Below are 16,685 nucleotides of genomic sequence, written 5' to 3' on the forward strand. Positions count from 1 at the left end.
AAATCTTCAAACAATTTGCTATCGATTGGTGATAAATTTTTTTGGAAATAAAACTACTTCAATGAGGAAAAAAATAAAAATTTGGAATATCTATACATGAGGGGCTAATTGATCGGATCTCTTTTCGTCGATCCTGAGTCATATTCTGGTCACAGGGACCCTGTATATTGAATTTTTAACACGTTCTGTCAATGATGAACATCCCTGGAGGCTCCTCCCAGGAGTTTTCGTCCCCCCGACCTCTTCAATCAGAAAAACTATCTTATAACCTTGATTTTATCATTGAGGAATTTAGCAAGCCTGACAGCAGGTGGTTGGCACTCTCCCAAGGAGCTCAGAACGTTAGTTTCAATGTCTGGGGGGTGATAACTGTCTGATGGGTGTTCAGAGGTCCTCGTGTACCCAGGTCTGCACTCGCACCTGACCTTGTTGATGGAGTCTTCTCTTTTCCACGTGTTGTCATCGATTTTGGGCCGTCTTCTGGCCACCAGCCACTCGCCCTGGCCACAGGGACCCTGTGTGTACAATTTGTAACACGTTTTGTTGATGAGGAACATTCCTGGTGACTTCTCACACGAGTTTTCGTCCATCTGAGGTCTTTCAGATGGTCGCTGGCTGGTGGTGTTACCGCAGATTCCGTTGTAGCTTATTCCATCGATCGAGGGACGCACTGAGTAGTCGTACAGGACCACTTGGCCTCTTGGGCAGGGACCATTTGATCCTATCTTGTAGCAAGTTCTCTCTCGAGGGAAATACAGTCGGCCACGTTTGCAGGGGACGGGGATGCACGTTGTTGAGTTTACGAGCATGTCCCCTGGGGCACAGGGTCCACGGGTGTGCAGTCGATAGCACGAACCGTCGTGATATTCAACGTGATTCGGTTTACACTCGCATTTTCCGTGAATCTCTGCATCTGTGGGCGTTTGGTAACGGGGGATTGTGAAGTGCTGACCTTGCGGGCACGGCCCTGCTCCACCTGGGATGAATAACAATTGAGTTTAATTATTCTGGACAGCTTCAGTGATATCCCGAGGGATTTCGTCGGGGAAATTCAGAATTGCATGAAAAAAATTAAGGGAATTGCACATTTCGGGTCATTCATTCGGAGAATGCAGGTACATATATTGTTGTATATATTTACAAGATATAAGAATTAATATTTATGGGTTTGTTGAATTCGTATTTATGGTTTTGGTGGAATTTCAAGTAAGTCGGGGAATTTTTGTCTTTCTGTTGTAACAAAAATTTGGTTCTATTGCATTTTGTTAATTTCGGGAATTATATTTTTCTAAAAATTACTTGAATTTTTTAGACACTTCAATTTTAAAAGTAAATTTTTTTCTAAATTTAAGTTCATTTATTCCATGAAAATCAATAGTAATCGGGAAAATTCAAATGTATTCTTGTATATATTTACAAGAATTAATCTGTTAGTTAATATTTATGGTTTTATTGAAATTTCACTTCAGTAGAAAAAAAAATTGTTTTTCTTAGCCGTTCCAATGAAATTCCAAGGGATTTCGGCGTTGAAATTCACAATTGCATGAAAAAATCAAGGAAAACTGCACATTTCGGTTCATTTATTCCCTGAAAATCACTAGTAATCAGAAAAATTCAGGTAAATATATTCTTGTATATATTACATTTACAAGAATTAATTTGGTACATAATATTTATAATTTTTTCCGAATTTCAAGCAAGTTGGGGAATTTTGGTCTGTCTGTGGCAACAAAAATTTCATTCTACTCTATTTTATGCATTTTACTTATGAATTTTAAGTTCTTTGGACACTTCGATTGAAAGTGAAATTTTTTGTAATTCTTCCGATTAGTCAGTCAATGACAATTAAAGGAAAACGACGCGGTGTGGCTTTTCCCTCTAGAGTTAAATGTCAATATTTCGAGAATTTTTCATAATTATTCAGAAAATTTTTAAACCCGATGAACGAAATAAATATTTCGCCTAAATTTTCTGAATGAAAAGGTCTTCTATTTTACCTAATGGATAACATCTCTGCGTCTCTTCGTGATAGTGCGGTAGCTCCCGATTGCACCCACACACTCCCTCGGGCAAGAATATCTCCCCAGGTTCACTGCAGGGTCCCCTCGTGTAATGCTCGTAGCACCCTGGGTTCTCCCCCATCCACCGAAACATCCCCAGTTCGCCCTCGCTCCCACACGAACAGACCGCCAGGTTGTCCTCATTCAGGGTCAAGAGTTGACCCTTGGAGCAAGGGCCACGGGTCAGCTTGTCGTAGCACTTGCTGTCGCGGGGGTAGAACACTTGCCCACGGCGTGCACAGGAGTCTGGTTCCCTGCAGTAGCCCCAGCGGCTGATACTCCTGGAAACCCAAACTTTTATCGAATATTTCTGCTGGAGTAGGAAATTTTCGGGCTTGCCATTGAGAAAGTCAGTTTTTCTGAAATTTCAGTTCATTTATTCCGTGAAAATCAATAGTAATCAGGAGAATTCAGGTAAATATATTCTTGTATATATTTACAAGAATCAATTTGGTACCTAATATTTATAGTTTTATTCGAATTTCAAGTAGTTGGGGGAGTTTCGTCTTTCTGTTGCAGCAAAAATTTGATTCTACTGGATTTTATCAATTTTAAGAATTATGGTTTCGTAAAAATAACTTAAGCCCCGGGGGTACTATCTTTCGAATGTTATCTCGATGTTTTTTTTTTCTTTCGTCATCTGAAATCGTCAATTAAGTCCTGCAGCATGCAGAAGTTTTGAAAAATTATGAATGAATAATTTTAAAAAAAGTAGAAAAAATTCTCAATTTTTTCAAAGAGGATTTTTAATTTATATTCAGAAAAAGTTGAATAACAAGAAATTGAAAAATGTATATGATTTACGGTGACAAATGGCGGTCTGTCACCCAATATCATGCAGGGGAAGACTGATTTCGTAAATCTTTTCCCACACTGCACAGAGACATTTATTACGCAAAAGGCTCTTTGAAAAAAGTTGTAATATTTTGTAGAATTTTTTAATCACACTTTTATCACATAAAAATGGCAGATGGCTACATACCACTGTTTTGAAAATTGAGATACCTAGCTGTCACTTCCCATGAGGAGTTAGTGTTTTGTTATCCACCATGGAAAATGACAGCTAATAGATAATTTGCCACAGCGAATCAGATATTTGTAATTTCCACTTTTTTCAACGCATTCTGAATCTCAATTAAAAACGCTCTTTGAAAATATTCAAAATTTTTTCCATTTTTTTTATCATTCTATCATAATTTTTGGGAATTTCTACATGATGTACCACTCAATTGACAATTTTGGATTACGAAAGATAAAAAAAATCCAGATAACATTCGAAAGACAGTACCCCGGCCTTAAATTTTTTAGATACTTCAATTGAAAAAGTCAATTTTTTTCCAATTTTTCCGATTAGCTAGTCAACGACAATTACAGGAAAATGACGCGCTGCGGCGTTTCCCTCTAGAATTAAATGTCAATCTTCCTCAGAATTTTTCATAATTTTACCGGAAATTTTTTAATTCAATGAACGAAATTAATATTTCCCCTAAATTTTCTGAATCAAAAGGTCTTTCCTCCTACATTGTTGGAATTTCTTTTGAAATTTCATCGAAGATATTACAGTAAATCTCATGAGAGTGACATTCAATCGGATTACCCTGGGGCGTTGAGGGACTCTGGGACGGGCGCAAAGTACTGTCCCCTTGGACACGAGGCCCTTGTGAATATCGGATGGCATAGGGCGTCTCGGGCCGACTGGGCAGTTCCTGGTGGACATCTGCATTCTGCGATCACTCCTCCGCTTTTTGCGGAAGGACCTAGTTCCATTGTTTCCGGACAGGGCGCACCGATCTGCATAATAATTGCATTGCAGTGGAGTAATTATAATTTTTTTCATTTCATTCGTGCACTTTATTCATGGGAATTGTTAGTATGAAACTTATTCGATTTTTTATTTTCATCCATTCATTTTAGTCATGAAAATTGTAATTATGAAATTGATTCGATTTCAATTCTTTAAAATTTTCAATTTTTTAATCTCCAAAAAGGATTTTTATTTATTCAAATCACACAATTTGGTCAGCAGATATTAACAATTGAGATGTCTCATGAGCAAAAAAATTACTGAAATCCGGAGAAAACTTTGGATCGTGAATTTTCAGTTAAAAGGGGATGAAAAAATCTAAAAAATGGCTTAAAAAGTTTGTTCATTCTTTAGCAATTGGGTGAAACGAAGTGCAGGTGATTCGAAGAGGATAAATAATTTTAAGAAATGTTCAAAAATACGAGGTCGAAGCGCCGCCATCTTTAAAGCCACTTGCGACAGAGGGAGGAGGTATCCCTCAAGATGGCGGCAGCCCCACCTCGTATTTTTAAACATTTTTAAAAAGTATTTATCCTTTTCGAATCACCGTCAATTCGTTTCACCCGATTCCTAAAAACTGAACAAATTTTTCAATCTATCCTTCAGATTTTTTCATTCTTTTTTGGCCGAGAATTCACAGCGCAAAGTTTTCCCCGCAGGCCTCTTAATACGATTTCAATTCTTTTTTCTCGAAATAAATTTTTATTCATTCAAATCGCATCATTTCGTTGGAAGACATTGGAAATTGGAGAGGAAAATAATAGTTTCTGCATTTGCATTATTTTTTGAATGGAAAAAATTACCTGAAAAATCTTGTAACACTTCCCATCATCCGGCCAATAGAGCAATTGCCATCCTCTCGGTTGTGCAGCGCACGGATTACTCAGGGGATTGGCCCAGGGTGGTGGTACAATAGACGTATTGGCATCTGCCACCAGCAGGAGCCATAACAGACATCCAGAGAGTGTCTGCCTTGTTCTGCGCGCAATAACAATCGAAATTATGAATCGGGACATTAATAATTCATACAATCCACGTACAGTACAATCAATTTCATTAAAGATTCCGTCGTTACGAACTCGACGAACGTCGTTTCAAATTAGAAAAAAAAATGATAGATGATCCTATGGATTATTTTTAATACAAACGCCGCACCCGACGTTTACATTTTTTATTAGTCCCAATGAAGACGAGGGAATGATCGTTAAAACCGGGGAAAATTGGAGGTAATAGTCGTTTACATGGAGAGTAGTCGCTCATTGCTCGAATGTGAAATAAAAAATCACCATGTACTTTCACTGTTTCGTTATGGCAATGGCATTGTCTCTCGGGGACAGGGATGACCAACGCTTGTGGAATAATGACCCTGTTTAATCCCCACCATTTTTTTTTATTTCAACTTAGAAAACTCGTTCTTTCGTTCATCACTGGGGTCTTAATTTCGTTTTAACGAGGAGTTTCTCATTCTCACGTGAAAAAACTGGTTTTCCTCCGAATTCCTATCCAAAAAATCTACTACAATGTTAGAGTTTTTTTTAATTTGAGCCACAGCTGCATTAGAATTTTTAATTTTTGGATGAGATTTTCATTTTTAGGTCGAATTGGTCAGGAATTTGTTATCTATTCAAATGAATTCTATAGAAGTGGAGAATTCAGAAAAATTATTGCTCGGATTTTTTCAATTTTTTATAGTTTTCAGTGTCGTATGGAGCAAAAAACTTGAATTTATTTATTTAATGAATAAATAAATAATTAAACATCATCCATTAATAAATGGATGATGTTTAATTATTTATTTATTCATCCATTCATTCATTTATTTATGTAATCAATGAATAAATGAATATTATCAACATTAAGAATATTATTATGTAATAAATAAATAAATATTTATACATAAATATTCACAAATTAAATTTATCAATTTCACAATATTTATCACATAAATAAATAAATAAATAAATAAATGGATGAATACACCCATTGACTATGTATTGACTAAATGAATAAATAATAAAGGAATAAATTTTTTAATTGAGCTCTTCTTTTGACGTAAAGAAACGAAGGGAAGGGCTCAATTGAAATGGCCCATCGAGTGGAAATTTCCTCTTCATTAAATTATCATTGTGATTCGATTCTGCTGGGTCACGCGGTTGAATGAAAATTAAAGCACTTTCGTCCTTCGATAATGAAGGTCACATCTCCAGGTGAAAGTGATTAAATCGATAAATAGGAAGATTGAATTTTCGTAACGCAAGTCATCGCCCAGAAACAATGCGAATCAATTTTTAAAAAAACAATAATAATTACGTAAGGGGGTAATTAGGAGAGGCAATGGGGCAGTGGGGTGAATTAACCACGAGCTCTTACGTACTCCTTTCACGCTGCGCTGAATTATTCTCCTCATTCTGATCTGTATCTGACAAGTCGGAATAATAGTGGAGTTCCTTTGTTTAACCAACTCGCAATTTCCCGTATTTTGACATTTGGAATTTTTTTTATTTGAGATTTTTTCAATTAAATCATGAGTATAACCTGATTAAACTCAATTCATTAATTGGAGGGGTTGACTGGATGTTAATGGAGTCAGGTTGTGGATTAGACGAGGGAGAATGGAATCATGTCGCAGCATGTGCCCGAACTGTTGTCTTCCCTGCGGCGGTGACACTAGATTCAGGTAAATTCGGGGTAAAAATAGATTGCGGAGGTGGTGATCAATTATTCGTATTCTTAGCGATCCAGTCATTTCGGGAAAATAACAACTGTTGTGGATGGATCACCCATCCGTTTTAGCTACACACTCGGGGGAATAATTTATCTGAATTGAATTAACTCACTCTGTTGGAAAAAACTTAATTTCATTTTTATTTAAACTTTACTGAATGATACTTCATTGGAGTTGAGCAATTTCTTTTAAATTGTTCGTCATGAAGGTTTTATTCATGTCAAATCGATGGGTTATTGAATATAAATGAATGGTTATTTCGTCCAAATAATTTATCGTGTAATGTAATGATAATTTATTCTGCATTAAATACATTGTTTAGTTAATTGTGATGGGGAATTTGCTTGAAATGCAGACTTTATTTATATTCATATTATTACAACATTTTTATCGAGAAAAATGTTGGAGTTTGTTCATTTCCACCGAAAATTTTGTTGAAATTAATAGTAATTTTCATCTTTTGATTTTTTTTATTCATTTCAACAAAATTTCTCTGGTTGTTCTGTTGGGAATTTTTTGAAAATGTGAATTTGAATCTGTCCAAGAATTTACACTGTATTTTTTTATTTGAAAAATTCAACAAAATTATTTTTTTCCACGTTCAGCGAACGTCGATCATCCAATAGAAAATTGAATCTTAATTCTTTTTAATTCTTTTATTATTGTTATTTATTAATTATTATTAATAATAATTAATTAATTAATTAATAATAAATTAATAATTAATTAATAAATGAATTATTATTAATAATAATAATTCATGAATTTTCCTTAAAATTCCAATAATAATCCCCAAACCATATGCAGATCCCAATTTTGTTCAATCAAAAAACCAATCAACTATCAATTCCATAAATCACCCACCGATTTCCAATTAAAAACAATGAAACTCTAATCATTTCATTAAATAACAACGCCAAGCCAATTAAATATTCCCCGGCGATTTGTATCTAATGCTAATGCTCCAATGAATTGCATATTCAAAGTGTATAAAGCACGGATAAATTATCCATCACGCAATGTGTGACGATTTATTTGATGCGGGGACTCATCGACTCGTAATCGATTACGGGATCTTTTACGCAATGCCCGATGATTTCGAAAGTCGAAAAATGGTTCTCGGTGCTCCAGTGGGGAAATAACCGGGGAAAATTGGCGCATTAAATTAACGAGGAGTTTTTATTTCTCTCACCGTAAGTTCAGCATTTTTCGAAATCCAATTGCAACTTGGAAAATTCACATAACACTATTTTTTCTACGATATTTGTTCGTAGGGCTGGACCGTTTATTTTCGCAAACAACGAGTCGTTCACTTATTCGTTGAATTATTGATTGATTTATTTGTTTGATTATTTATTTTCTGGTTGAGTTGGTGGTGCATTCGATTTAAGTTATTTCTCGAGACTGAAGTGTGCGTGTGTCGACGGTTGGAGTAACGCGGATAGACTGAAGCCACCGTCAAACCTCCCAACTGCTCAGACTCATTTTCTGTATACTACGCTTGTTACCTAACACTTCTCACCTCCTGAAAGTGAAGGACTTTGGAGGCGGTTTTTTTTTTGTCTAAGGAGGGTAAATTCCACGACGATTGCGTTGGTAATCCCCATGTCTCCTCGGCTCATTTTTCATCGCATTTATATTCACCGGACGAATCTCAATTTCGTGGCTTTTTTCCTCGTCGCTATCTGGGTGAATGTCGATTCTTTTGGGACATGAAATTTGGATGATTATCTTGAGAATGGAAATCAACAATTTTTTATAATTTTGCAGAATTGGGGGTGGGGGAGAACGAATGGTGAGAATATATTTCTCCTGAATTTTTCTGATTTCTATTCATTTTCAGGGAATAATTCCATAAAATTTAGAATCTTCAATGAAAAAAATTAAGAAATCCTCCCCGAAATGATTCAGTATTCAAAAACAGATAAAAATCTGCGTTTCATCACGTATGAAAAAATTCAACAGAAAAATTTAGCGAATTCGCTGGAAAATTCTAGGGAATTCGCGTTAAGAGTCTATTTGTTTTTTGCGCTGATTCTATGAGATATTTGATAGGAAAAGTCAATAGATTTAGATTTTTTTATATGGCCATGAATTCTATTAAATTTTCTATTGGCCATGAATTTTCCAAATTTTTTTCGCTCGGATCCTGTAATACAAAACAAATAAAATATAGCGGAAAAAACTGAGAAAATCCGCGCCCAATAATTTCAGGAGGAAAAATCTCAAGAGAAAAATTCAAACAGAATATTCGTTTTCCTATCAGATATGTAATAGAATCTGCGCAAAAAACAAATAGAATTTTAACGAGAATTCCCTAGAATTCTAATGGAATCCCAATAGAATTTCAATAGAATTTTCTATAGAATTCGCTAAAGTTTTCTACTAAATTTTTTCATACGTGATGAAACGTAGATTTTTATATTTTTTTGAACGCTGAATCGTGTCGGGGAGGATGACAGGATGAAAATATCAGAATTTTATAGTTACGGCTGATGACTTTGCCAATGAGTTTATGGGAGTGATAATTCGTTTATGAGCATTCATAATTATGAATGAATGTTAAAATTAATTCAGTAATGACGCAAAATTTTTATCTTAGAATTGCTCGTTTACGGTAGAACCGCCCTCTTCATAAAAATAATTTAAAAATGCTGCAATCCCTCTTCCATCTGAGTCCTAAACAATTAAAATCACGAATAACGCTTCACAATTAGTCAACAGTTCCATCAGTCAATCCGCAAAATTCAATAGCACTCAGTCATAAAGTCTTGAATTATTTACGACTCCCCTTTCTACTATGCAATTTACCGAGCTACATAACAAGAAATATCGAATGTCCATGGTCGAATTTAAAAAAACTGATTCATAATTGTTATCGCACCCATTTGTTCAAAAATGTTGAAAAAAAAACCTCCGTAGTTCATAAATTAGAGACCCTGGACTATTTCCAACGTTTTATGGATCTCCGGGGCGAACGAACAATAAACAATTGATTCTTTTTCACTAATTATTCATTTTTAAACACATAATCGATCTTCAAAGTGTTAGAAATCTCATTGCAATCGCTCGCGGCTTTTAAAACTCACAGTGGTCTCTCCTTAATAGCAAATTTATAGTTCCATATTTCTAAATATTCAATCCATCAACAATTGAAAATTTATAAAAATCTAAAATGTGAAAAGGAGACCAACCTTAATAAGTGTAACTAATTGAGAAATGTAAAACAGCAACGACAGTGTGAATAATCTACAATTAGGATTCCAGCACTTTAAATATTATAATAATAACAAGGCTGAAGGTCCTCGGGCGATGGCCAATCGCAAACCCCTTGCGGCAAATCACGTTAAAAATAAATAGAAATCAACAAAAATAATTGAAAATATAATTGTAATTTTAAAAAATTGGAAATTTAGATTATCAATTATTTTACTATCTTTAAATTTCGATTAACATATTTAAACCTTGATCAATGTAAATAGGAAATTCTTCTAATATTGAAGAATCGGAAGATGGATGGCCATCCCTGCCGTTGAAACAATTCCGTGTCATAGCCCTTTTCAACATAACGGTACACCCGGAGATAAGTCCCTGGTAACGTTCAACGTCTGTTGTGTCTGATGATGCAATCGACCGAGAGGAATAATAGACCCCATTGATTGATGGGCCAGAGTGCGATGCACTCGCGTGACTCACAACCGCTACTCTCTTTCAGGGATGGCCAATAATATTAGATTTTGACAATCTTAAGAAGAATTATCTCCTTATATTGTTCAAAGTTCAAATATATTTAACAAATTTAAAATATTATAAAATTTAATAACCAAATTTTCCGATTGACGGTGAATAAAATATTTGATAACATTAAAATGTAATTTTTAGTTAACAAGCTAATTCTAAATTTAGGTATTTGATTTTTCGAGTGTCCAAATAATCGTCAATCTTTCTACCTAAATTATTGCTTAAGGCCTGGGTGTACTATCTTTCGAACGTTATCTCGATGTTTTTTTTCATCTTTCGTCATCCGAAATTGTCAATTGAGTCCTGCATCATGCAGAAGTTTTGACAAATTATGAATGAATAATCAAGAAAAGTAGAAAAAATTCTCAATTTTTTCAGAGCATTTTTAATTTATATCCAGAATAAGTTGAATAACAAGAATTTGAAAAATGTTTATGATTTACGGTGACAAATGGCGGCCTGTCAACCAATATCATGCAGGGGGAAGACTGATTTCGTAAATCTTTTTCCACACTGCACAGAGACATTTATTACGGAAAAGGCTCTTTGAAAAAAGTTGTGATATTTTGGAGAATTTTTTAATCACACTTTTATCACATAAAAATGGCAGATGACTACATACCACTGTTTTGAAAATTGAGATACCTAGCTGTCACTTCCCATGAGGAGTTAGTGTTTTGTTATCCACCAGGGAAAATGACAGCTAACAGATAATTTGCCAGAGCGAATAAGATATTTGTAATTTCGACTTTTTTCAACTCATTCTGAATCTCAATTAAAAACGCTCTTTGAAAAAGTTCAGAATTTTTTCTATTTTTTTTAATCATTCCATCATAATTTTTGGGAATTTCTACATGATGTACCACTCAACTGACAATTTTGAATTGGTAAAGATGAAAAAAATCCAGATAACATTCGAAAGACAGTACACGCGAGCCTTAATAGACTATTTCAAAATTTGAATGTACAAATTGAAATTGACGGTTAATTTAATGTTCAAAATTTGTTAAAGATGTATGTTGACAATTGACAACTTCACAATTTAACGGTAATTATGATTGACGCATATGCCTATCACTGTTCTCTTTCCCCCGTTTATTAATTTTTTTTTCATAAGAAAATAAGACCACCAGTGCAACTTCCGTGTGCACTGTTCTCACGGTGAATGAGCGCATTACGTTACCAGGAAGAGCCCCTCAAAAATGAGGAATAGATGAGGTATTAATTGTCGGAGGGGAATTGAGTGACAATTTGTTTGCATGCAACGCGGCTCGTTTTCACTTTCATGTGAGCATCATCGCGGGATATTTTTCCTCATCTGACGGTCTCCCTCACTGCCGTTATGCAGTGGGTGACCAAGGTGGAGGTGAAAGTCGTTCCAGGGCTTCCCCATGGCCACTCAATTCGTTACTTCTTCACCGTCGTCGGTCTCTCCCTCATTCTTAACATCTGAAGATCCTGTTACTGTTATGTATTCGGGATAACCATTATGTAATACTTGGGGTATTATGTGGGGGTCTTATTGGATCGATGGTTTATTCGGTATTACATTTATTCATCTGCGATGAGAATTAAGGATTGACGTAAGCATTTTTTTTACAAGAGTAAATTTTTTTATGGTCAAATGCCATGAAACTGGCAAAACGTTCATTGAACTATTATAAAGTGATCGATCTATCGCTCAGCTCTTCGTCATATTGTCAGTATCGATTTTTTTGTTTTTTTATGTTTTAGTTGATATCGACAATATGACAAAGAGCTAAGCGATGGATCGATCATCTTATAATGGTTCAAATAACGTTTTGCCAAAGTTTGCTCATCTGCAATGAGAATTAAGGATTGACGTAAGCATCTTTTTTACAGTAGTAAATTTTTTTATGGTCAAATGCCATGAAACTGGCAAAACGTTCATTGAACTATTATAAAGTGATCGATCTATCGCTCAGCTCTTCGTCATATTGTCAGTATCGATTTTTTTGTTTTTTTATGTTTTAGTTGATATCGACAATATGACAAAGAGCTAAGCGATAGATTACTCATCTTATAATGGTTCAAATAACGTTTTGCCAAAGTTTCATGGCAGTTGACCATAAAAAAATTTACTCTTATGAAAAACTCCCGCCAAAATTGCTTACGTCAATCCTTAAAGGGGACTACTATGAGTTTTAACCCTAGACCGGTCATCATGCGAGGGAATTGCAGCAACACGTCGTTTTATTCACCTTGCCATCGACTGGTTGACCGGAAGAATTTGAGAAAAATTGAATTCGTCAATTGAAGTACCTGGAAAATTCTAGTATTTTTTTTTTCAATATTTTATCCTTAATTCTGGGAGAAAAAAAATTATTTCCAACAGGTGAACAATTTTTTCCCGCGTTAAATGAAATTGCCTGTTGCGCGACGTTGCTGGGAACTCGTTAAACGCGTCCGGGAAGTGTAGAGTGGATTCGGCAACGCTGGAGCGTAAATAACACGGCGGCACTCTCCCGCGAAGGTGACTAAAGTCTCACTCTTCCCGTCAGGTGACCAGACTAGGGTTAAATGAATTTCCGAGTTGCATTGATCAAGGTTTAAATACACTAATTAAAATTAAAAATACTAAAATAATTGATAATCTAAATTTCCAATTGATGGTGAATTAAATATCTAATAATATCAATCTGTAAATTTTCGGTTAACTAAATAATAGTAAATTTCTTATAAGAGAATTATCCAAATAGTCGTCAACTTTCCTAACTAAATTATTGGTTAATACATAATGCGGAATTTGAATATTTAAATTGATGATTACTTAGTAATTTTAACAGTAATTTTCAACCCCCAGACATCCTGCAAAAACTAGAATTAACAAAATCCATTCTGATTAATTAATTAATCTAGGATTCTCCGTCCCAAGTAAACCTGATCCGCATAAATTTGCATGAAGTCCACACGGAGATAACAAATCCACAAGAAAATGTACCAGAAATGCCGTTCAGTTGAGGCAGTCGACTGATTCGTCTGTAATATTTTTTGCCACTGGCATTTTCCGTTTGAAATGCCGAGGGAATGACTTCCTGACTAGTACGAATGACGCTTTTAGGAGCATCGGGGAGAGCCGTTTGGTCCACGACATGCACTTCCTCTTCCTCGATTAAACTCACTTTCCATCTTAGTTTTACACTCAATTGCCTCGTCGATTAACCTTTCGTATTTTTTTCCAATGTTTTTTTATCGGCGTTTTTTATCGACGAATGTAAATGTTAATTTAGATATTACGAGGAGGAGGAGCTCGGTGATGAGGCTTGTAACATTGGAAAGCTGGGGAAAAAGTGTTTCCTCTCCGTAATTTCCACATCCGGATATTAATTCCCGTTGATGGGATATTGAATGTCGGATTTACTGTCGAGTTGACTACAGGGCCCTATGAGCTCATTGGAAATTCCCCATGAGATCTAGAATCGGTGTTTGTGCAATAGGATTTCCAGTGATTTTAATTCAGAGAATCTCGTACCAAGTATCCTTGTCCTGCATGCGGTTAAATATCATTGACCTGAGGTGAATTGATTAGATTTTTTAATCGTTCTGTGATTCATCGATTGGTGATCAGTTTATTAATCTTGTAGCTGAGTGATGTAATTGACGGCATGAGGCGACTTGACACGTCGGTAAATACCAACAGATATTTTTTTATAGAGAATTTAATCAGCTACTGACAAGTTTCTCGACATTATTTCGTGATTCGTTGATTTAGTACCATTTTTGTGACAATTTGATTGCCGAATTTCGAGTGCATAGTCCATTGTCCCGATTGTGAGAGCGTTTATGAGGTGTTCGAGGACGTTTTCTTGACTTCACTGTTGAATTCATTTTATTGAATATCAAATTATGTCGAAGAAAATTTCATGAAATCTTTTGCAGTTTATGCGGTAATAATGGATTAAAAAGGTTTCAAACCTTTTTATTTACAAAAACGAAAACGGTAATTAAGTGGTGGAAAAAATTACAATTCAGTAGCGATGCGGTAGAACGGTTCAAGGCCCGGGTGTACTATCTTTCGAATGTTATCTGGATTTTTTTCATCTTTACCAATTCAAAATTGTCAGTTGAGTGGTACATCATGTAGAAATTCCCAAAAATTATGATAGAATGATAAAAAAAATAGAAAAAATTGTGAACTTTTTCAAAGAGCGTTTGTAATTGAGATTCAGAATGAGTTGAAAAAAGTCGAAATTACAAATATCTCATTCGCTGTGGCAAATGATCTATTAGCTGTCATTTTCCGTGGTGGATAACAAAACACTAACTCCTCGTGGGAAGTGACAACTAGGTATCTCAATTTTCAAAACAGTGATATGTAGTCATCTGCCATTTTTATGTGATAAAAGTGTGATTAAAAAATTCTGCAAAATATTACAACTTTTTTCAAAGAGCCTTTTCCGTAATAAATGTCTCTGTGCAGTGTGGGAAAAGATTTACGAAATCAGTCTTCCCCTGCATGATATTGGGTGACAGGCCGCCATTTGTCACCGTAAATCAGATACATTTTTCAATTTCTCGTTATTCAACATATTCTGAATAAAAAGTAAAAATGCTCTTTGAAAAAATTTAGAATTTTTTCTACTTTTTAAAATTATTCTTTCATAATTTTTCAAACTTCTGCATGATGCAGGACTTGATTGACAATTTCATATGACGAAAGATGAAAAAAAACATCGACATAACGTTCGAAAGATAGTACACCCGGGCCTTGACTCAATTTCCGTTTTTGCAGCTCAATTTTCTTTGCAATAAAGGTAATTACGGAAATTTCGCCCTCTCCCTTAAATTCGGAGATATTCAAATCATTTTACCGCATCGCTACTGAATTCCGAATCTCATCGAGTGTGCGGGTAATTATTTCAGTAGCGAAGTGGTAAAGCGGTTTAAGTCGACTCATCTCCCACTTGAGATTTTGAGGAATATTTCCGAATCTAAGGGAGATAGCGAAATTTTCATGATCATATTTTTTGTAACTCTCAATCGGCTCTACAAGAAAGGTTACAATAAAAATTTTGCCATCTCCCTTAGATTCCGAGATACTTATTGAAATCTGGCCGTAAAAATGAACTTATACCGGTTTACCACTTCTACTGATTTGTAGTTTTTAAAAATCTCTTAATTGAAAAATGGTCTCTTAAGGGTAGAGCTACTTAAAATGTAAAAAAACAGTTCATCTTCAGCAATGAGAGTCTCAATTATTGAAAATCCCAATTCCTCAACAGGATTTGCATGGACCAGAGTGCTGAGCAAGAGCGTCAGCTGCGCTCCATGCAGATGGAGATGGAGAACAACCAGAGGCAGTTGGCAGCGGCCTCAGCAGATCGTGACAACGCAGCCCAGGAGAATCGCCGACTCCAGGACGACCTGGCGGCCCTCACCTGTGAAATTCGAACGCTCCAACGAGAGCTCGAGTCGTCGCGAGCTGAATCCTACGACTTGAAGCGTCAGTTGCAGACTTACGTCAGCGAGGTGCGAAGAGCTGAGGAGTTGCTGAATCGAAAGGAGAACGAGAGAACCGAGATGTTGAATCACTTCAGGAGTCTGAGCCTGGAGGCAACTGTCCTTGAGAACAACAATCACAGTCTGGAGAGTGAAGCTGCCGAGGCCAGAGGGGCTCTGCAGTCCGCCAGGGACAGAATAGTTGATTTAGAACGACAATTGGCCGACAAAGACTGTCTCGTTCATGGCTATGAGGCGCAAATAACCGAATTAACGCAGAATGTGGCGAGTCTGGAGACGCAGGTGCGACAGCAGACTGAGCAGAGGGCTCGCACTGAGGCTGATCTCAACGCTGTGAGGGATCTCTGTGTCAAGCTGGACCAGCAGAAAGAGAATCTTATGAAGGAGCTGGGGGACAAGGACGCCCTCAAAGCCCAATATGAAGCCCAGATTGCTAGGTTGAGGGCCGAACAGAATATTGTGCACGAACAGATGAACAGGGATCATGTCACTGTTGATAGGATGGAGGCTATGCTCGATCAGGCGAGGCAGGAGAGCATCGACTGCCAGACGCATAATCAAGAGTTGCAGAATGAAATGACTAGGATGAAGCAGAGAGTTTGCGAATTGCAGAATAAATTGTAAGTTGTGGAATTAAATTTTAGCAGTTTTTGGGAAATGATTTTTTCAAATTTTCAGACAGCATTGAATCGATTCAAAACATTCGTTTACATTCACAATAATAATAATAATAATAATAATAATAATAATAATAATAAATGTTTTTTTTTTATTAAAGAATTAGAATTATCGAGAAAAAAAATTGTAGAGTCCAAGTTGAGAATAGAAAAAGAAAAGAAAAATTGAAAAATAAAAATAAAAAATATGAAGAATG

At 35.7% G+C, this 16,685-nt stretch overlaps 2 protein-coding genes across 5 annotated transcripts in view; one reads left to right on the forward strand and one right to left on the reverse strand.

The window, feature by feature from the left end:
- Positions 1-16,685, forward strand: part of LOC107037524 (centrosomal protein of 135 kDa) — a 29,886-nt gene that overhangs the window by 9,157 nt on the left and 4,044 nt on the right. For all 4 annotated transcript variants that reach the window (XM_015256146.2, XM_015256119.2, XM_015256129.2 and 1 more), the window contains one exon: positions 15,574-16,431. In XM_015256146.2, the coding sequence (XP_015111632.1) occupies positions 15,574-16,431 (858 nt within the window). The remainder of the gene's footprint in view (positions 1-15,573; positions 16,432-16,685) is intronic.
- Positions 63-8,013, reverse strand: LOC107037550. Its single transcript, XM_015256170.1, has 5 exons — positions 7,782-8,013; positions 4,668-4,842; positions 3,658-3,851; positions 1,998-2,341; positions 63-976 (listed from the first exon to the last, which is right to left on the reverse strand). The coding sequence occupies exons 1-5, from the start codon at positions 7,793-7,795 to the stop codon at positions 258-260; spliced, it is 1,446 nt and encodes a 481-aa protein (XP_015111656.1). The 5' UTR covers positions 7,796-8,013; the 3' UTR covers positions 63-257.

This window comes from Diachasma alloeum, unplaced genomic scaffold (genome assembly GCF_001412515.2).
Source record: "Diachasma alloeum isolate Michigan unplaced genomic scaffold, Dall2.0 Dall_scaffold_00177, whole genome shotgun sequence".
Taxonomy (NCBI): domain Eukaryota; kingdom Metazoa; phylum Arthropoda; class Insecta; order Hymenoptera; family Braconidae; genus Diachasma; species Diachasma alloeum.

Bases quoted from the DNA above. Each gene is read 5' to 3' on its own strand.
- LOC107037550 (XM_015256170.1), bottom strand. The intron at 3,852-4,667 runs GTAATTTTTTCC...ATTATTATGCAG, and splicing joins AGTGTTACAAGATTTTTCAG to ATCGGTGCGCCCTGTCCGGA. The intron at 2,342-3,657 runs GTAATCCGATTG...TTGGGTTTCCAG, and splicing joins GAGTCCCTCAACGCCCCAGG to GAGTATCAGCCGCTGGGGCT.